The following is a 22838-nucleotide window of genomic DNA, read 5'->3' as shown; positions in this document are numbered from 1 at the left end:
AGCCCATAGGCATCCGCAGACAAAATACTGAACATACAGCATAACCCGTGTCAGGTCCCTCTGTCCAAGCAGCAAATAGAGCATCTTCAAGCATTATCTCCAGTGTTGGATTGTTCTTTGGCCAGCCTCTGCTTTTTGTGGTTGGACTTCATCTGCTGTCATTGACTGTTATGTTACTAAAAATCTGAAGTTCTCTCCAAGAGAGAGAGAGAGAGATTATTACTGAGATTTAGAAATCAATTACAGTTTGGTCCATGGATGAATCTGCTGGACTAAATGTAAAAAAAAAAAAAAAATCTCTTTTCATAGAACGTTTTAAAAGAGCAAACATTAAATTCCTTACAGATTTGAACAGGTCACAGAATTGTAACATGAAATCCCTACCTGGTATGTTTAACAATTAAGTCAGGTCTTCATAAAAAAAGAAATGGAAAGGAATTGTTCATACAGAATTTAAAAAAGTCTCCTAGCAGGCCCTGTTCCATAATGTTGATGCTTTATTAGAAATATAACAAGTTATTGTTTTTTTCTTTTGTTACAAAGAATTTTTGGTACCTTTTTTGTATAATTTTCAGACATTTTAAACCACAAACTCGCCCTACTTTTATTTCAAGTTTTCCATTTTGTTTAGTCCTTTTACCATTTAACATTAGTCTCCCCAAATTCATGAATTCCTATTGGCCCCAAATCATGCACAATTTGGCAAAATCTTTCCTGACTCCAAAAATTTGTTCTGTTATATCTCACAGTTTACCCCGTAGGGCCTCATTGTGTTCTTTTGGGTACTGTAGACCTGAAGGCCTCAAGGTGTGGTTAACCTTTAAGCTGGAATGCTACACATTATCTTTGAACTTCTCCATATAGACTCTTAATTCTTTGGAGTCTCCCAAGTCCATGTCCTGACACACCCACTTAATATCATCATCGTTGCTAGTTAGAATAGAGTTAACCGTGGGACAACCATCGTCTGCTGGGATGGTAGTGAAAGTAGTGAATTTTACCCGCTTTCTTTTAGAAGTAGGGGAATGCAGAGGTTCTTTTTTCTGTTCTTTCCCATGTTTGCCCCCTGGGTCAGCTGATCGATGAATTTGCATTTGAACATTCTTTTGAGTACTGCCATTAAGAAGCTGATTGTTCTCTTCCAAACCCATTCCTCTGTCTAAGATAGTGGTATGCTCATCTTGCTGAGGTGAAAGATCTGGTGTGTTCTCAAGTAACTCGGCCTCATTCCCTAGCCATACCCAGTCATGAGAATGGCTCATGTTGGCCTGCCATCCAATGGCACTTGCTTGTGCCTGTATTTCAGAGCAAAGGTTGCACAGTTTATTAGAAAAACTAATATTGCCAGACAAAAGACCCCTAGCAATGCGTACATTCCAATCTCCAAATCACTTAAGCCTCTGGAAGACTGCACAAGATTATTATCTTCTATTTCTTCATGATTATTCAGTAGATCCACTTGAGCAGGGAAAATTGGTGAAGTCTATTGGAATGTTTTGTAGCTGGCTGTCATCAGAAAGCCTACTTCCATCAGCTCTACCATTGAGTATTGACCTAATGGTGGTGCTGGCTTTCCTTATGGCACCTTCTTCTCGTTCCGCAGAAGAACTTCCATAATATCGTCCATCTTGGCCATATCGGTCCTGGTCTGTGACCTTTTGCCTTCTGTCACTAGCATGGTTTTCTATATCATCAGCATCATAATCACTGTCCATATTGAGTTGGCGTCATTCTGGCCAAATTTCACCTTGATATTACCATTCCTACTGCCAAAATGCTTTTTCTTTTAGACTTCTGGCAGGTTTCAGAGATCATCATGTCTATTTTTATCAAAGCCCCTTGTCCTTCACCTTCTGCGGTCACAATTGGCCACTTCACACAGTGCTTTGATGAGCTGAAACAACTGATTCATCCAGTGATGTAGCAGAGAGGGAGAAGTCCTTGGAGTCATAAATGTCCAGTGAGTCACAGAGCCATCACTGAAGTGTATCCAAGTGCTTACCACAGCTTCCTAAACAGAGAGAGAAAGGATGTAGTTAAAGGAATATGGCTTTAAAAAGCTCATTCCACAGCAGCTCATCAATCATATGGTGGCAGAAAGGAAAAGGATGGAACAGGGTCAGAAACATTCTTGTATTATTTGAAAACAGCTTCATTTAGATGGCAAAGCAAATTGTATTTTTCACTAACATACTAGCTAAGTTTTGAATCAAAGCACAAATAACTGAAAATGTAATATAATAGGTCAAAAGTGCTGTTTTTTTTTCTCTTTCAATATAAACATTAAACTGTGGTTTGTCAGAGAAATAAAAAATAATTGGCACTGGGCTATTGCAATAGGGTAGTCTCGAAGATCCTTGGCCAAGGAGTCATTAAAGTCACTTTTTATAAATAGTTGACAGCCTCAACAATGAATCGGTATCTTCCTCAGTGCTTGCTTCAACCATGTAGCTTCTCTTCTCAAGACACTAGATAGGATCACCATTCTTCTGTATATAGTTTGTTTCTCCTACTCGGATATGAATGCGGACTGCTCATGTCCTCCATTAGAAAAAGCTGCTCTTATCTGACCCCTTCTTCTTTGCATTGTATACATTACAGGGGAGGACTGGCCATTCGGGCAACCAGGCAGTGCTCTAGAGCCCAGAGGCTCTGCCTGGTTGCCCGCCACCGCATGGGGCCCTGGTGGTCTAGTGGCTGCTGCCGCTATTCTCCCTCGGCAGCCATTTTGTAAACATGGCACTGTGCCGGGCAGAGTAGAGGCATCAGGTGGGCAGGAAAGAGGGGATTTATTTCCTGCCCCAGAAGAAGCCAAAGCCACTAGACCACCAGGGCCCTTCAAGGTGTGGGGGGGAACAACAGCAACACGGTGGGAGGAAGGCAGCATGGCTGGTGTGGGGGCACTAGTGGCAGCAGCAGCAGCATGGAGAAGGGGGAAGCAGCAGAATGGCCGGGGGGTGGGGCCCAGAATAGTCTCAGTGCCCGGGGGCCCAGAGTACTCTGTCTGCCCCTGTATTATGATCTTTCTCTGGCTCTATTCAAGTCCAGTCTAAAAACATATACAGCCAACAATTAGCCTGGTTTAAGTGATCAGAAGAAGATCCTGTCTGCTTAAACCACACACAGCGGGCAGGAAGTGGATACTCGGTTGTATTGAATAGGAGCTCTGACTGAAACAGTACTCCTCCAGTTAGTGCGGGGGGAAGTCCAGGGCTAGAACTGGGGAGCAGCCAGAGTTTGTGTGCTCTGCTGATATTCAGTCCTGGTGACAATCCCAAACTTTGCCTGGTTAGTTATGCGGGTATGGCAAGGAATGTTGGTTCTAATCTGCATAACTTCTGGGCACCGCCAATGACCAATACTGAGTGCCTTGATGTGGGCTGGCATTGAATATTCTGGTGTAAATGTAGCTGCAATGGTCAGCATTTAAAGAAGTGCTGACTGCCACTGGTGGAATATTGACCCGTATATTTTGATGTTATTTTAAATCTTAAACTCTGGCTCCTCCTGATCATGGTTTTGCTGATTTAATTTTTTTTAATTCCCTGAAACCTCTTTTCTTATCTGTGTGTCTTGACTAGACAGTAAGTTCCATGTAGTAGGGGTTGTCTTTTAAGTGCACAGTTCGGCACTGTAGAAATCAAACCTAGTAGTTGTAATAGTACAAAAAAAAAAACATCATTAACAACAAAGAACCAAATATAAAAAATAAAATAAAACCAGTACAAACTATTATAAGCAATGGTAATATTGCTAACATAATTTGAAAGGAAAATGACAACAATAAAAAGTATTTTGTTTGCATGAACACAGGACAATAATGGAAGAGTAGGCAATATTAAAGTTACAAGAAGTTTCTCAGAAGCTGAACCTTTACTAATATTACTTGCAACCTGTGTGTAGAGGGTAGTCTGCTTGGGGTAATTTCCACTTACTTTCATTCTGAAAATTGGTATAAATCTGCAGAATTTACATCCATGAGGGCTGTTACAAATCACCTCCTTAGAGGGGAAATTTATTAAGGTGCAGTAAGAGGCAGGCTTTTATTGAACCTTGATTTACCATGGAAGTCACTAATTTGTGGCATCTCAGGTTATGGAATCCTGTGGTAAATAACGCTGTTTTTGAACCATCTCACAGGTAGTGCTATTCTACGGATCCAGGAGCATTGCTACTCACTGAAGCTGTCCCTTCCCCTCCCCCCACACAGTATAGCACTGTGATCACTCCGCCCCTTCCCCAGGGCTGTGGACTCCGAGTCGGAAGCAATTTTGTGTGGAGTCAGTCAGAAAAAATGTACAGACTCCAACTCCGAATCCATCTTCAAAATAAAAACTTAATAATATATGGTAATATATCTATATCTACTATTTGTCCTGGATCTCAAGAACTGGTAAATATAAGTTGTACTTACCAGTATAGAAAATTAGAGGAGGTCAGAGTCAAACGTTTGGTGTACCAACTCTACAGCCCTGACTCCCACACACAAAAATCCTCCCACAGGCCCCCTGGGCCTATTGTCAACATATCTACCCCCCTGTTTACTAAGCAGCGCTAGCGAGTGCTGTGTGCTAATGCCGACTTTGCTGCACCCGCTATATGAATTATCTACTTTAAACAGTATCAATATTGTGCTAAATGGAGGGGGGTTCTCATAAATCAATCCTTATCACTACCCAACTCCAATTACTCCTTATCAATATCTTTTACATAATACTTAAACGGTACTGAGTATTGGATCCCATATAGAAATGATAAGTAGTAGTAGTAGATAACCATGTCACCACCATTCATAACAGATATCTAATTCAAGATTGGGTCCGGTAAATTAGTACTATTGAAGCAAAGATCTTCACACTATTTGAAGTATTCTGCTATTTAGCAGAATACTTCAAATTAGTGTGAAGATCTTTGCTTCAATAGTACTAATTACCGGACCCAATCTTGAATTAGATATCTGTGTGAATTTATAGGGGACTGGTAGAGAGTTTTTACAAACTAGCCACGTTTTGGTTTACCACCATTCATAAGCCCACTGGATCAATTATATACTGAACCTCCTAAACGTCTTTGGCAAAACTGACCAACGAAACTACCAAAACAAAAAACTCAGTACTGGAAAGATATCAGCTTATGTGGAGGAGAACTTCCTTGACACAGCATTTTTTGCGAAACATGATTTCATGTCTGATCAGATGATGTCTCCGAGATGAATAATTCTTATAAGAAATAAATATAAAAAGAAAGGAAAAGAACAGTGAAACTTCATCTAAGCTAAGTGCATTTGAAATCATAAAATTGAATATTGGAAATTTAAGTTACTGGGTGAAAGTAAAAAGGTAAAATATTAAAGATTATGGATCAGTGGACGAATACATGCCCACCATAACAAAATGCCTGGCTCATATATATAGCCTGAATGGTGGTGACATGTTATCTGATGGATCCAATACTCAGTACCCTTTAAGTATTATGTAAAGGATATTGATAAGGAGTAATTGGAGCTCGGTAGTAATAAGGATTGACTTTGCCGCACTGTAGCCGCTAGTGCAGCTTAAACAGGGGGGGGGGGGGGGGGGGGCTAGTGTCTAGTGGGATTGGGCACCAGGTTCAAAATGGTGCTGACGACCCCTAGCGATAGTCTCATGTTTCTGTAGAGACCCAGAGCTCCCGACAGCAAATTTATCAGTTATAATGCAACTTTGGTGTGCACCCAACGTTTATCACAAGCTATGGTACATAATTTGCATAGTAATGAGCAGCTTTACATGCATTTGCATCTCATTAGTATGTACTGCAAGGTCACCTAAACAATGCTGCGTTAGGGCACCAAAAACCAGCATCCAAACCCTTAACAGGCATTAAGGGGCAAATAACACATACTCCGATGCAGTTGTGACTACCCCCTGAATGTTTTTCTGCCATAAATTCAGTGGCTTTTCTAATTTAAGTGAATTAAGCCTCTAAGACTCCAGGTTGACGGGTGTGTTTAATTGTAGCCACCTAAGCACTAGTCTGCAACTGACCTTGTGTCGTTCCATTACTTTAGATTTTCTGCCAGCGCTGGGCTTAGCTGAAGCACAATCATAATAGGAATTTACAGCCCAATATTGTTTTCAATGGGTACAATTTGTTACACTGTGATCCTAAACAAAGGGAATTGCTAAGCTTCTTGTTACATTTAAACCTGCGCTGTTAACACCAAGAGCGGGAGCCTGGGAGTTTACTAAATATTTGATTCTACGTGTGCTATTGAGAGGTCTTCGGAGGCCTTCAGAAGGAAAATGTTTTGTGTAATGTGTTGTGGCAGAACAGGGAGTGAGGGAGAGCCGAAGTATTCTGTGATATCTAAGTGTTATATAGAGTAAAAAACAACGCAATTAGAGTTAATATGAAATGCATTGAGAGATGCTCTCCACTGGAATGGGAAAACTCCAGCACTAAACAAAAGTTGCAAACTGAGGGGTCCTTTTAACAAAGGCCCCGCTGAAAAGTGGCTTGTTGGTAGTATACAGTGGGGGAAATAAGTATTTGATCCCTTGCTGATTTTGTAAGTTTGCCCACTGACAAAGACATGAGCAGCCCATAATTGAAGGGTAGGTTATGGTAACAGTGAGAGATAGCACATCACAATTAAATCCGGAAAATCACATTGTGGAAAGTATATGAATTTATTTGCATTCTGCAGAGGAAATAAGTATTTGATCCCTCTGGCAAACAAGACCTAATACTTGGTGGCAAAACCCTTGTTGGCAAGCACAGCGGTCAGACGTCTTCTGTAGTTGATGATGAGGTTTGCACACATGTCAGGAGGAATTTTGGTCCACTCCTCTTTGCAGATCATCTCTAAATCATTAAGAGTTCTGGGCTGTCGCTTGGCAACTCGCAGCTTCAGCTCCCTCCATAAGTTTTCAATGGGATTAAGGTCTGGTGACTGGCTAGGCCACTCCATGACCTAATGTGCTTCTTCCTGAGCCACTCCTTTGTTGCCTTGGCTGTATGTTTTGGGTCATTGTCGTGCTGGAAGACCCAGCCACGACCCATTTTTAAGGCCCTGGCGGAGGGAAGGAGGTTGTCACTCAGGATTGTACGGTACATGGCCCCATCCATTCTCCCATTGATGCTGTGAAGTAGTCCTGTGCCCTTAGCAAGAGAAACACCCCCAAAACATAACATTTCCACCTCCATGCTTGACAGTGGGGACGGTGTTCTTTGGGTCATAGGCAGCATTTCTCTTCCTCCAAACACGGCGAGTTGAGTTCATGCCAAAGAGCTCAATTTTTGTCTCATCTGACCACAGCACACTTCTCCCAATCACTCTCGGCATCATCCAGGTGTTCACTGGCAAACTTCAGACGGGCCGTCACATGTGCCTTCCGGAGCAGGGGGACCTTGCGGCACTGCAGGATTGCAATCCGTTATGTCGTAATGTGTTACCAATGGTTTTCGTGGTGACAGTGGTCCCAGCTGCCTTGAGATCATTGACAGTTCCCCCCTTGTAGTTGTAGGCTGATTTCTAACCTTCCTCATGATCAAGGATACCCCACGAGGTGAGATTTTTGCGTGGAGCCCCAGATCTTTGTCGATTGACAGTCATTTTGTACTTCTTCCATTTTCTACTATGGCACCAACAGTTGTCCCTTCTCGCCAGCGTCTTACTGATGGTTTTGTAGCCCATTCCAGCCTTGTGCAGGTGTATGATCTTGTCCCTGACATCCTTAGACAGCTCCTTGCTCTTGGCCATTTTGTAGAGGTTAGAGTCTGACTGATTCACTGAGTCTGTGGACAGGTGTCTTTCATACAGGTGACCATTGCCGACAGCTGTCTGTCATGCAGGTAACGAGTTGATTTGGAGCATCTACCTGGTCTGTAGGGGCCAGATCTCTTACTGGTTGGTGGGGATCAAATACTTATTTCCCTCTGCAGAATGCAAATAATTCATATACTTTCCACAATGTGATTTTCCGGATTTAATTTGTGATGTGCTATCTCTCACTGTTACCAATAACCTACCCTTCAATTATGGGCTGCTCATGTCTTGTCAGTGGGCAAACTTACAAAATCAGCAAGGGATCAAATACTTATTTCCCCCACTGTAGGTGCGGGTTTTGGGCGCCCGCAGAATCATTTTTCAGCACGCCTGTAAAAAAAGGCCTCTTTTTTCCCCCCCAAAAAATGGATATGCGGCAAAATCAAAATTGCCGCGCGTCCATTTTGGGTCTCTAACCTTACCGCCAGCCATAGACCTGGAGGTAAAATTTGGGTGGTAAGGACCTACGTGCGTCAGATGCCACTTGGTGAGCGTCTGCTTTGTGCGTCCAAAAATAATTATTTTTCAAATGTGTGTAGCAGACGCAGGCCAAAAATGAAATTACTGCAAGAGCCATGCGATAGTCGGACGGTAAGTCCATTCTGGCCCACGTTGGGCGCGTGTTATCACCTAGGCAGCTTAGTAAAAGGGGCTCCTGAAAGAGGTACATAATTCTGTACCTCTCAGAGAGGCTTATGTTACTAAAATACACTAATTCATTCATGCGCATTAACGGATGCTCAAAGTGATGCTAACATGCAATCTGGTTATGCACATTAGTGCTTACAAAAATGTCATATACTGGATTCCAAACAATGAAGGATTTGCTCAGGAAAAGAGAGAGCACCAAAACTCAGGGGGCGATATTTATAAAGCTGTTTTTCTGCATGTACAGCCTAATTTCTATGCAGAACAGGACTTTTATGAAATTGGACAACCGTATAAACACACATAAAAGGTAGATACATGGCACGAGTTTGTTTACTTTTACACGATTTGCACAGAGCTCTTCCGTGGTGCACAGTTTGGTGAGAATGGAGGTGGGGGTTGCAATGCACTGTGTGTATTTTATACATTTGTGGGTATGTGAGTAGGATAGATGCAAAAACCTCAAAAGCGAAGTGGACAGGCTTGAATTCACAATTATATATTTGCACAGAGGAAAAGACCTCAGATGTCGCAATACACCAGCCCCAACTCTTCAAATACTGGGTGAGGGAATACTCTGTAGCAACTGCTTAATCGCTGGTCAAAAAACCTCCGTTATGTTTTAAAAATATATATATGTTTCCAATGACATCAAAACAAATTCTTTACATGTGATGTAGGCAATGACAGTTCATATTCCATTGCTCCAGTCAGATCCTTAATGTCCTTATATCTATGACGTGTGTTTCACAACCATTATAATAGTAGGCAGAACAGTATGACACTTATCTTTGTCTTGTACGATACATATACACATTTATACCTTTTTTTTCAGACTAGGTGTACATTTATGCAAAAGCATTTAGGACATGTTTACTAAAGTGTGGTACATTTTCACATTTACCACACCTTAAGTGCAAAGCTTGTGTGATAACTGTAGGGGGCAAGGCAAGCATTTGTCCTGCATTTAGGGTCCTTTTTACCAGCAGCATAGCCAGACCTGCCATTTTGGGCGGGCCCCGCATTAACCTGGGTGGGCTGTTCCCAACCCCACCCCTACACAGTAATTTTAAAATATCCGCCCCCCCCCCCCCCGGCATTTTCTTCTGTCTCCCTCGGCCTACCTTGGCAGCGCTTTCTCCCTTCGCCATCCCCTCCCTCTCTTCTGACGGCTCTCCCTGTCCGCGTGGGTCTATTTTTAGTCCTTGAAGCGCCGTTCTCCCTCCAGCACCGCACCGGCGATTTCGATAGCCTTTTGCCAGCGTGCGTCGTCAGGGACGGGGCCTCTCAGGCGCGTCCTGAGGTGGGATGCACCTAAGGAGAAGCCCTGCCCCCGACGATGCACGCTGGCAGAAGGCTATCGGAATCGCCAGTGCGGTCCTGGAGGGAGAACGGCGCTTGAAGGACTAAAATTAAACAGACCACGCGGATGGGGAGAGCCAGCAGAAGAGGCAGGAAAAGATGGCTTGGGTTGGGGCTTGTTAGGGTGGGCGCTGGGCGGGCCTGAAGGAAAAGTGGCTGGGCCTGGGCCCGTCCAGACCCACCCGTGGCTACGCCCCTGCTTTTTACAAAGGCAAGTTGGCGCCTATGCACATTCAAGGCAGAGGCAGTATTTGGTCAGTTTTTAAAGGAATCTGCCCAGGTAACCATAGTGTGTAAATCTCTAGCGTACCTAGGGTGGGGATTTGGGGGTGATCCGCCCCAGATGCTGGCAGCAATTCCCAGGGCTGAAAACGTTCCTTCATTTAAAACCCTTTAGTGTCCAATGTTCCCATAATAAGCCATATGGGAACAGATTGATGGGAACATTGGACACTAAAGGGTTACTATGCAAACAGGCACATTCAGGGGTGTGCTGGTAAATGTTTAAGAACGGGCTCTCTCTCTGGGAATAGCCAGCCCTGCAATTGGGGGGGGGGGGGGGTCCAGGGGTGGATTGGTGGGGGCAACATATGCCTCTCTCTCTCTCCCTCCTGGTTAAGTCACGTTAAGCATACCTTTGCTGGCAGGGATGCCGAGCTCCGCCTGCCAATAAATGGACTACCACCATTCCCTGCTGCTTGTTCCTGGCTCTGATCTGCATGCTGGGATTTCTCACGCATGCACAGAGAAGTCCCAGCCTGCTGCTCAGAGCTAGAAACAAGGAGCAGGGGGCAGCAGCAGTCTATTTACTTGGCTGGAAGGGCTCAGCATCCCCGCCAGCAAAGTAAAAGAGAATTCAGGAGGGGGCCCAAGCCCATATTTTGGGAGCCAGTTGTTAAATTAGTCATGAGGGGGGAGGCTACTTTAACAACCAGCTCACAAAATTCTTAAAAACTTAACAAGCAGCTCTCGTCAGCCCATGAGAGCAGCTCCAGCACACCACTGGCCACATTTGCACCAATGGATTTCTCCCCCACCAGCCCAACTTTTCAAAGGCAGTTCAGTTTGTATGGCTGACAGCTAGGAGTTACCTACACTGCAGTAGATAACAGCAAAGAAGATGCCCAGGCTGGAATAATGTAGGTGGTCAAACCAGGGCATAGACACGAGTGGATCTGGTCCAGTCTGGGCTCCTGTACTTTTGGCTCAGGCCCACCCAGCAGCCAAGCGCACCATTCTTGTAGCTGGCGAAGATCCCCAGCCCCACCAGCTGAAGACACGATGAGCTCATCCTGAGTCAGAAAAGTATGACACTAGGTGGCAGCACTCTGAGCTGCTGTGGAACCAAGAGCATGTTCAGGTCTTACAGCATAGGCATTAGTGGCTCAAAGTGCTGGCACTGACTGCCATGTTTTTATGACTTGGGGTGGGCTCCACATTTCTTCAACTGGATGGGATCCCTACCAAGTAAGGTATATTAAATTTTAATTTTGGTGGGGGATTGGGGCAGGAAGGAGAGAGAAAATGGGGTGCCTAGTGCTCACCAATATTATAAGTTGATACCCCCCCAAAACAAAAATCATTTCTGCTATGCCACTATAGTCAAATCTGTATTGCTAACACTTTGGAGACATCCTTTGCTAGATTATTATGAGCCGAGGCCACCCAGGCAGACCTTGAATCGTGCTTGTCAGTTCTTGTTAAATGAATTAGTATCATTTCATGTTAGCTCTTCTGGAGTTTAATTTTTATATTGTACTCTGTTCCCTTCTGATTCTTGTCTTGTGCCTGTGTTTCTTTTTCCTAAATGCACCTAACTTATTTTATACCCTGTTTGTAAACTGCTTTGCTGCCATCAAAAGGCAATGCATCAAACAAATCATAAACCGTAAATGATTCTTTTCTGCTGGTATTCACTGTTTTAGTTGGTGAAGTAGAAATTCTTGCCATGGAAATGAAGAAACCCCCCCCCCCCCCACACACACAAGTTCTGGGTCAAATAATTTCTGCTAACATAAACCTGTAATCCTTATATGCAGTGTGGCAATTTCCTGACCCCAGATTTTAGAGGACAGATTAGTCTGCATCCTTTTAAATACTTGTGAGTCACTCACAAGCACTTTCACTCTCACTCATTCACTCACATACACTCTGAAAGTATTTACGTTCCCTAGTGCTTAAAAATGACCTTCAGGGTACAATGGAGAATACACAGGGTAAATAATGATTACCTAAGCTGGGACCCAAATTTGAGAAAACGGGCACCCCGACATAATAGCCCTGACAAGAAAGCCCAGACAAAACAGCCTTGTAATAAAATAGCCTTTGACAAATCATCCCCTTACAAAATGGCCGTTCCCACAAAATAACCCTTGACAAAATAGCCCCCTAGAAAAAACTAACACATCACAAAAAAAGTTGATACTACAACTGAAATCTTCACTGATAAAGGCTCCTACCAGCATTGCATTGTATACAAATAAAAAAATACAACCCAATATTGTCATCATTTTCAAAGTTTTACCAACCTTATCCTGTTTGGCAAGGTAAGATGATTAGGAAAAAAAATGCAGTGCCATATTCTGGGCAGCCTGATCGGGCCCTTTTGTCGGGGGGCTAATTTGTCAAGGGCTATATTGTGGGTAGGCCATTTTGACAGTGGCTGTTATGTCAGGGGCTATTATGTTGGGAACTTTTTTGACCGGGGCCATTTTGACCGGGTACCGAGAAAACGTTATTTGCCTATAAGACTGATGTACAATTGCCTTATTTTCCTAAAATGAGCCATACAGCCTGCCTGACCTTGCAGTTATGCGCCATTATATTCTGTGTTACCAACCTATTGAGTTTACTAGGAGATGGGATGGACCACATTGGTCCTTACCTGCCATTATTTCACTTCCTATGGAGATCATGCTTGATCTGCAGCTCTAAGACTAATATTCTTGATAGACCACCCTTCTTAAACAAACCAGAGTGGTCTGCAAATCAAATCAAACTAAAAGAAAAGAACTCCAATCATGGTAGAAAAGAACATTCACGACGACCAAACACACAAATATCCTTCCACAGAGATGACATACTTTCATTCTCACTTCTGCAGGCTTCCCAATGCTACTTCTATCTCAGCTACCAGGGCCAAATGCTTTTAAGTTTTTAATTTAACCTTAAACTGTTGCTAAGACTCCTCCACCTGCAGGTCCAAAGGGAGCCGGGTCCACAAAACCGGAGCCTGCCAATACAAAGGTGATTCTCTAGTAACGGTCCGGCTAAGGTTTGTTCAGAACTGCTAGTATATTTGCAGATTTCAAGATGTAATCAACTCTCCATATTTCTTTTACTCTTCTTCTTTGTAACTGTTTTTAGCATCAGGGCTGGTGCTAGGTTTCTGAAACCCAAATGCAAGCTTTAAATTAGAACCCCCCCCCCCCCCCCTTTGGAGCATCTCTCATTTTTCTTTTCTCTCTCTTCCTTCCTTTCAGCATGTCCCTTTTCTTTTCTCTTCCTTACCCTCCCCTTCAAGCATTCCCTTTCTCTCCCCTGCCTTCCTCCTTCATCCAACATCACCCACTCTCTCTCCCCTCCCACAATCCAACATTTCCCTTACTGTCTTCATTCCCTCCTACCCAGCCATTTAGCATTTCTCCTCAAACCTCCTTCCCTTCTGCTGTTGCCGCCACTGCCACCTCCCACTGCTGTATTTCCAGGCCCGTCACCTCATAGCAGCAAACAGAACACCAATATGTGCAGGACAGACCATGTGCTTGCAGTCGGCGAAGGCCTTGCTGGTCCCACACCCTCTGGTGCGTATATCCCATTGTCAGGGGCTGGGACCAGCAGGGTTTACACAAGCTGTGAGCACATGTGTTGGAAGGCTATCCTGACCACATTGAGGGGCATAATCGAACAGGGCAGACCATCTATAAGAACAGCCATCTGTATTGACGGCCCCGTAAAGCGGCGTACCTGATCGTATTATCGAAACAAGATGGCCGTCCATCTTTCGTTTCGATAATACGGTCGGGGCCGGCCAAATCTCAACATTTGGGCCGGCCTTAGAGATGGCCATCATTGGTTTTAGCCGATAATGGAAACTAATGGCAGCCATCTCAAACCCGGTCAAATCCAAGCCATTTGGTCGTTGGAGTAGCCAGCATTTGTAGTGCACTGGTCCCCCTCACATGCCAGGACATCAACCGGGCACCCTAGGGGGCACTGCAGTGGACATCACAAATTGCTCCCAGCTGCATAGCTCCCTTACCTTGGGTGCTGAGCCCCCCAAAATCCCCCCCCAAAACCCACTCCCCACAACTGTACACCACTACCATAGCCCTTAGGGATGACGGGGGGGCACGGAGGGCTCCCATTTACCACCACAAGTGTAACAGGTAGGGGAGGGTCCGCCTCCCTGAAGTGCACTGCACCCACTAAAAACTGCTCCAGGGACCTGCCTACTGCTGTCATGGAGCTGGGTATGACATTTGAGGGTGGCATAGAGGCTGGCAAAAAAATGTATTAAAATTTTTTTTTTGGGTGGGAGGGGGTTGGTGACCACTGGGGGAGTTAAGGGGAAGTGATCCCCCATTCCCTCTGGTGGTCATCTGGTCAGTTCGGGCACCTTCTCGAGGCTTGGTCGTGAACAAAAAGGGACCAAGTAAAGTTGGCCAAATGCTCGTCAGGGCCAGCCTTCTTTTTTTCCATTATCGGCCGAGGCCGGCCATCTCTTAACCACGCCCTGACCCGCCTTCGGTACACTGCCAACACGCCCCCTTGAACTTTGGCCAGCCCTGCGATGGAAAGCAGTTGAAGCCGGCCAAAACTGGCTTTCGATTATACCGATTTGGCTGACTTTAGGAGAAGGCCGGCCATCTCCCGATTTGTGTCGTTAGATGGCTGCCCTTCTCCTTCAAAAATAAGCAGGATTGGCATTTTGGTTGCTGCTACAATCCAGCACCCGGCAGGCCTGGAGTTGGAGGTAAGGCAGTGGTGTCTCTAGAAAGAAATAGTTGGAGTGACAGCAGGGGGCTATCCAAAGTGACACTTCTGTACATCACCCCCCCCCCCCCCAAGAAATACATACACACACTTTTAAATTAGCAATATACGACACCAGGGCCTTCTATTTATTTATTTGTTACATTTGTATCCCACATTTTCCCACCTATTTGTAGGCTCAATGTGGCTTACATAGTACCGGAGGGGCGTTTGCCGACACCGGTGTGAACAAATACAAAGTGATATTGTGGTGGGTAAAGTTCGTGTGGCACAGCCACATTAGGGAATCGTACAGCGGGAGAGTTGTGTTTTGCCCATTACGTACTTTAGTTTTGTTGTGTTGCAGTTTTCTTCTATGTTGTGTTTTCTTCTATGCATAAAGAAACCCTCCCTTCCATTACTACTCATTTAAATGATCCTGTGCAACTGACTACCTTCTGGTAGTGGTGGTAGAGTCAACGTACTGAGAGCATCTGCTTTTCATTCACAACTTAATTATTAAAAAAGTTCCTTGTGATATCTCTGTGATTGGCTGAGAGAGACCTGGAGGAGGGGCATAATTGAAAGGGACGCCCAAATAGTTTTTGATTTGGACATCCTCGCATGTCCCGATGCGCAATCCTTCCACTCCTTCCGAGAGTGGGGTGGCATGGATCACCGGCTGTACCGGTGGCTGCAGCTTGTGCTGTGGCCCGCGGCTCTGGTAGTGCTCATCAGGGACGTCCTTGGCATGTGCAGAAAAGGTGGAGGAGTCCGATTAAGAGGATGTGTATTCAGATCTGGAAAGCCCCCCCATGCGCGCCCGTAAAGAAAGAAATAACTGACTTTTTAAATTTGCGTTTTCATCCTTTTCTGCCTAGACTTGAGTGAAGGACGTCCATAAAGGATGTCTTTGGCATGCGCAGAGCAGCCAGCATAACACTTGGTGCTCTAAGTATGCTCGACCGGCCGACTGGCTTCAGAGGGAATAGAGAATGCAAGTGAGCTACAACGAGCAGCTCATTTGCATTCCGTTTCCTTGATGCATGGCCATTCCCTACCGATTCGCTATGGAATCGGTAAGGGAAGGGCTCTTCCAAGGACCTTAGTGCATCTGGCCCTGAGTCTAAACAGTTCTATTTTAGGTACCAAGGGCCTGGTTTCAATAGGGTCGACACTTGCAAAATAACATAAAACTCTGCAAAAAGACATTCATATATAGGAAATCACAATAGCCCTAACCCACCTATGAAAAGACAGGGCTCTAGAGCACCAATATACCTGTTACTGGGGAACTAGAACGAGCTGGACTGTTACAGTTTCCTCCACAGACACTACATGTTAGCAGAATCCTTCACCTCAGTCACACATGCAGAACATGGACAGACCCTCACCTGATAAAAGACAGGGGACCAAAAAAATCATGCAGACAAAACCTGAAATGGAGACACCCACTTCCCAAGAAAGACAGGCTCTATAAGCAGTGAAAATATAGGTACAAAAAAACCAACCAACCAAACAAACAAACAGAAATGCATTTTCTCCTGTACTTTACTAAATGCAAAAATAGACAAGATCGCATTTCTCAAATCAGACATACCCAGTCCTTAAAGTCTTAAATAATATTTTTATTTTCTACCTTTGTTATCTGGGTATTTTATTTTTCTAATTGGGCTGGTTCCACTCTCTTCTCTACTTTTTAAGTGTCAGTTTTCTCCTAAATTGTTTTCTAGCTTTGCCTTTTCATTTCTTCTTTCTTTCCTTCTCTACATCTATCTGACACTAACCTATTTTACATTTTATTTATTTATTTTACTTTTCTCTTCTCTGCCTTTATATCCACCAATTTGATTTTACCCTTATTCTTCCTTTCTCTCACCTTCTAGTCCTTAGTCTCCTTTTTTCACCTATCTACCTACCACCTTTTTTCATCTCTCTCCTTCACCCCTCTCCAGTATTCCCATTGCCCCCTCTATTTCTTGCCTTTCCAAGTCTCCTATCCCTGTGTTTTTTACTCATTCCCTAATCCCCTATTTCTATCCTCTGTACTCACCCTCATCCATAGGTGCCGACTCCGTGGGTGCTGTGGGTGCTCGAGCAACCCCAATATTTCACCCACTGGAAGTTTGTTCCCTCCCTCCCTCCTCCCTTCGAGTTCCAGGCCCCCTCCCTCCGAATTTTAAAAGTCATCTTACCTCGTCAAGGTTAGAGCAGCAGCAGCGGTAAAAAGCATGCAGGCTCGGTGCTTAGTTCTGTTTTCCCTTCTCTCTCTCAGCTCTGGTCCCGCCCTTATTTCCTGTTTCTGCAAGGGTGGGACCAGAGCTGAGAGAGAAGGAAAAACAGAACTAAGTGCTGAGCCTGCACGCCTTTTACCTCTGCTGCTGCCGTAACCCCGACGAGGTAAGATGACTTTTAAAATTCGGAGGGAGGGGGCCTGGAACTCGAAGGGAGGGAGGAAGGGAGGGACGACGACCCTGGAACTTGGAGGGAGGGAGGGGGGACCCTGGAACTCAGAGGGGGGGGGACCCCATAACTCGGAGGGAGGGAGGGAGCGGGGGTGGGGAATGAGGGGAGGGGGAGGGAGATGCGGGGAGAGGGAGGGGAGAATGCACCACCTGTAAAAAAAAAAAAATTTCAGCACCCCAAATCATTTTGAAAAGTTGGCTCCTATGCCCTCATCCCTGTTTCTCCTTCATTCTCTTGCCTCCAGGCCATTCTTCTGTCTCATACCCTTTATACCATCTCCTATTACCCCTCTTTAACCACCTTTTAAACTCCATTTCCACCCTAACTTAACCCCTTCAGAGACCCATCCCCTTCCTCTCATTCCCCTCCACACTACCTCCCCATCCCTTTTCAATGTCTCTCATTCTCTCCCCATGCTTGCAGGTCAGTCACACTGTCTCACCCTTTCCCCACACTTCATGCCCTTTCTCTAACCTCCATTTCACACTCTCACTCATTCTCCCAATCAATCTACACACCCCTACTCATACCAACTTCCACGTCCTCACTATCCCCCTCTAAATTCCCACTCTATCTTTCCATCCATAATTTCCTGCTTTCCCCAACAGAACACTCTCTCACTCAATCACCAGTCCCAGCCATCTTCTGCTCTGGTCTCCTCTCTCCCCTGGTCCTAGTCATCTTCTCCTCTGTTCTATTTCCTGGGTCCTAGTCCTACTTTCTGGGTTCTATTTCCTGGAACCTTTTGCTGTTCCCGTCCCCCTCCAAGTCCCATCCATCTTCTACTTTTTCCCCTTTCCCTAACCCACCCCCTTTGTCTCATCCATCTTCTGCTCTTTCCAGGGTCTTCTGTCCATTTAACATTTCTTCTCTCTCCATGTCCACTATCCATTCCCTGTGTGTCCCTATCCCTCCTTTCCAGCATCTTCCTTCTGTTTTCCTATCCCAATCACTCCCCCCCCCCAGATGTTACGCATCCACCCTCTCAGTGTCCCTATCCCTCCCCCTCTGTTCAGCATTACCTCTTTGTGTCCCTATCCCTTCCCCTTCTAACATGTTCTGCTGAAGAATACTGTAGGTTGTGCGGCATGATTTATTAAACATATATTTGCATATACTACCAACACACCTTTCTGTGTCCCTGCGTACCCCCACTACCAGATTAGCTCATGGCTAACTTTCTCCTGGCCGTAGTCTGTCTTTGGCACCTTGACAGTACAGAATGGTACCCAATTTAAAACCTGTAAGGAATTCAAGGCATACAACTCTGATAGTTTCTCTTTTTTATTTACTTAAAGATAAGGTGAATGCTGTTACTTTTTAGAAGAAGCTAGCAAATCTTCGAAATGATTGCAAATTCTGAAAGACTGGACTAAAAAAAAAAAAAAAAAAAAGGAGAGAACAAGAAATGATTTAGTACCCTGTCCTTCAAAGAGCTGTTTCTGCAAATCCTATGAACTGCATCAATAAATCCCCTCCAATTCCTGACAACATCCTCCTATCACCATCAACCGATGAAGATTGATTGGAACCTTCTTTGCTACAGTAGCTGCCCTTTTCCTGGTGCCTCTGAAGCAAGGATGACAAATGCTTTTGTTCATTAATTACCAGCCATAAACAACTAACCCTCAGCTCACCTGTCCCGCTCTCTATCCATACACTTGATCAGTTACTTGTAAGCTGTGGCGTAAAGGTGAGTTGTTTAAAGTGCTGCTGCTGCTGAATTGTTAAGTCTTATTGTGAATGGTAATTATAGTGCTCTTGATTCCCTTGTTTTATCACTTTTAGATATGCCGGCTGATATTCAAAGTGATTAAGTGGGCAGGAGCCTTTCCTGTCTGCTTAAATCACTTCCCGCCGTCTAAGTGGGGTATTCAGCGGCACTTAACGGGAGAGTGCTGATGAATATCCTCACAGACCGCCCAAACAAAAAGTGGGCGGGTCAGGGGCGGCACTGTGGAGAAGCCTGAGATTATGTGGGTGCCGGCACCTGCATAGCTAAGCGGTTTAATTTAGGACAGTTCAAAAACTCTTTTAAATAAGGCTGCTTAGCAAAGCAGGTGACAGCATTGAATATTTTATTTATTTATTTATTTGTAACATTTGTATCCCACATTTTCCCACCCATTAGCAGGCTCAATGTGGCTTACATAATACCGTAAAGGCGATCGCCAAGTCCGGTAGATGTTAAACAAATACAATTTAAAATAAGGGTTAGGTAAGGTTAGAGTAAACAGGTACAAAAAGGGAAAAATAAATAAAGGAGTATATAATGTCCAATGCGATGTAAGGTATTGATGCATTGCAGAGTTGAGGCATTTAAGTAGGGCCAGTAGGGTAGGCCTTGCAAAACAGATAGGTCTTTAATGATCGCCTGAAGTTTTGATGGTCGTGAATCGCTTTCACATTCTTTGGTAGTGCATTCCACATTTGTGTACTTAAGTAAGAAAACTTGGATGCATAGGTTGATTTGTATCTGAGTCCAATGCAGCTTGGATAGTTGAGGTTCAAATGGATACCGCATGGCCAGGGTGGTAATTTTGATTTTTACACACGACCGCTACGTGCGCCAGAAAATAATTGATGCTCTGGTTCTGGTCGGAAGATCTATCAAGTCAATCATATATCCTGGGGCAAAGAGCAGATTTTGAAGGTAATGCATTCCTTGATTGGGAGCCAGTGCAGTTTTAATCGGAGAGGTATAGCGCTATCGAATCGTGTTTTATCGAATATCAGCCTGGCAGCTAGTATAACTTAAAAAACCCCCAAACAAACCCAGCGTCTCCTCCCACCCCCTGACACTACCTGCTCCTTCCCTCCCCTAACCATTGCCAATAGGATAATGATTAGTGCATTGCACACCTACTCTCCACCCCCAGATATGCCCCCAGTGCTAAAAAAAATAAAATCTATTTTTAGGGGCCCTTTTACTAAGCCGTGTAGGCACACAACCTACAGCAGAACATTTCTGCAAAAATTCAGCATTTTAGAAGCTTGTGCGCAACTTTCCTTAATAAACTTTTTAACTTGACAAGATGAATTTAAAAAGATAGCTAAAAGAATGGCATTTGCGTTCCTTGTACCAGCAGTTTACTCTTGCTGGAGTGAAATGAAAATCTCTCGAGTAGCACAATTATTTATGCCTGTGACTTTTTTTTCCCCATAACAATTTGGAAGCAGTATTGGAGTGTGCTAAGCAGTCATCCCCAGTTTCTGTAAACGCAAATTTGGGAGCGGATCTCAGTTAACAAGCCATGAACACCAATGAACTTTTTCACATCACCCCTCTACCTCTCATGCCTGAACTGATTTGGTTGTCTAACGTTCTTTACAATCTACTTCAACATTTATGATCTTTAATGTTATACTGTTTTGTATTTCTCACATTGAGCCTGCATAAAGGTGGGAAAATGTGGGATATAAATGTAACAAATAAATAAATGAACAATTATTGACGTTAATTGGCACTAATTGAGATTTGCATGCTATTCTATAACATTGCACACCTCAATTGTTAGCAAGTAACTGAAAAGGGGTGTGGCCATGGGAAAGGCACAGACGGGTCAGAGGTATTCCCAAAATTTAGGCACACAGTATTACAGGATAGATTAATTTGTGCAGCCAACTACCAAAGGTTGAGTGTGAGGATTTACATCACGTTTCAGCAGGTGTAAATCCTTGTGCCCAAAGTTGGGTGCTGGAATTGGTGCTAAGGGCCAGATTCCGCACCTAGAAAATCTACACGGAAAGCATTTCCGCCTAAGCATATGCTATAAGTGGCGCCTATATTTAGGCACAGTAAATAGAATACACTTAGTTGATATTCTAGTGCCTAAAATTACACTCCTCCATTTACACCAATGAAAAACATGGTGTAAATCCCGATGCGTAGATTTATGCACAGAGGGCCACATTCTATAACGATCCATGTAAACTTTGGAACACCCATTTCCATGCCCATAACCATGCCCCTTTTTGCCTGTGCGCATTCAAATTTAGGTGCTGTGTGTTGCAGAATACATTTAAGATGTTGTGCTCATAAATTCTAATTTTCACCAATTAGCGCTCATTATTGCCTACTAAGTGCTGTTGACAATCCTGCTTATAATCGAATGAGAAAAACGCCCAAGTTCCGACCTAAATCGGGAGATGGACGTTTATCTCACAAAACCGAATAAAGCGGTATAATCGAAAGCCGATTTTTGGACATTTTCAACTGCAATCCGTCGCGGATGCGGACAAAGTTGATGGGGGCGTGTCAGAGGTGTGGCGAAGGCGGAACTGGGGGCGTGGTTATCTGCCGAACAGAGATGGGCGCATTTCACCGATAATGGGAAAAAAGTATGCGTTTTTAGCTAGAATTTAGGACACTTTTCCTGGACCCTGTTTTTTCACGAATAAGGCCCCAAAAAGTGCCCTAAATGACCAGATGACCACTGGAGGGAATCGGGGATGACCTCCCCTGACTCCCCCAGTGGTCACTAACCCCCTCCCACCACAAAAAATGAAGTTTCTCAACTTTTTATTTTCACCCTCAAATGTCATACCCAGCTCCCTGGCAGCAGTATGCAGGTCACTGGAGGAGTTGTTAGGGGGTGCAGTGGACTTCAGGCAGGTGGACCCAGGCCCATCCCCCCTACCTGTTACAATTGTGCTGCTTAATGCTTATTAGTCGTCCAAACCCCCAAACCCACTGTACCCACATGTAGGTGCCCCCCTTCACCCCTTAGGGCTATAGTAATGGTGTAGACTTGTGGGCAGTGGGTTTTGAGGGGGATTTGGGGGGCTCAACACCCAAGGGAAGGGTGCTATGCAACTGGGAGCTCTTTTACCGTTTTGTTTGGTTTTGTAAAAGTGCCCCCTAGGGTGCCCGGTTGATGTCCTGGCATGTGAGGGGGACCAGTGCACTACGAATCCTGGCCCCTCCCACGAACAAATGCCTTGGATTTATTCGTTTTTGAGCTGGGCGCTTTTATTTTCCATTATCGCTGAAAAACAAAAACGCCCAGCTCACACATTGTTGAATAAAACATGGGCGTCTATTTTTTCCCAAAATACGGTTCGGTCCGCCCCTTCACGGACCCGTTCTTGGAGATAAACGCCCATGGAGATAGGCGTTTTCGTTCAATTATGCCCCTCAATGGCTTGTTAAGTCCAATTAAGTTATGTGAGTTGTTACAGAATATGCTTGGATTTCAATGCAGAAAGCTAGGCACGCTATATAGAATCCCGGGTGGGGGGTAAGCGCTGTTCCAGTGGTTCCCAAACCTAGTCCTGGAGGCACCCCAGCCAGTCAGGTTTTTGAGGACATACACAATGAGCGGGATCTGCATCCCCTGCTTCAACAGCATGCAAACCCCTCTCGTGACTATTCATTGTGGCTGGGCTGCCTCCAGGACCAGGTTTGGGAACCACTGAACTATTCTATACAGGGTGCTTTCCACGGATCCCCCATTATAAAATAGGAGTTCAGCGCAGATCTTTCTGGAACCTAACTTTAGGTGCCATTCACTGATTCCAGCTCTCAGTGCCGGATGTAGCATGCACTAATCATTAGCGCCAACCAGAACTAAGAACT

The 22838-nt window shown here is 44.6% G+C and overlaps 1 protein-coding gene across 1 annotated transcript in view; it reads right to left on the bottom strand.

The window, feature by feature from the left end:
- Window positions 1-497: 497 nt before the first annotated feature.
- Window positions 498-22838, bottom strand: part of TMEM132C (transmembrane protein 132C) — a 503591-nt gene continuing 481250 nt past the window's right edge. Inside the window, 7 exon segments of the mRNA XM_030219669.1 lie at window positions 498-1270; window positions 1273-1471; window positions 1473-1717; window positions 1720-1761; window positions 1764-1886; window positions 1889-1963; window positions 1966-2011. Of these exon segments, the coding sequence (XP_030075529.1) occupies window positions 834-1270; window positions 1273-1471; window positions 1473-1717; window positions 1720-1761; window positions 1764-1886; window positions 1889-1963; window positions 1966-2011 (1167 nt within the window). The 3' untranslated portion in view covers window positions 498-833.

This window comes from Microcaecilia unicolor, chromosome 11, assembly GCF_901765095.1.
Source record: "Microcaecilia unicolor chromosome 11, aMicUni1.1, whole genome shotgun sequence".
NCBI classification, from domain to species: domain Eukaryota; kingdom Metazoa; phylum Chordata; class Amphibia; order Gymnophiona; family Siphonopidae; genus Microcaecilia; species Microcaecilia unicolor.
Note: the sequence above shows the minus strand (reverse complement) of the source record. Positions and strands in the feature narration are given on the sequence as shown.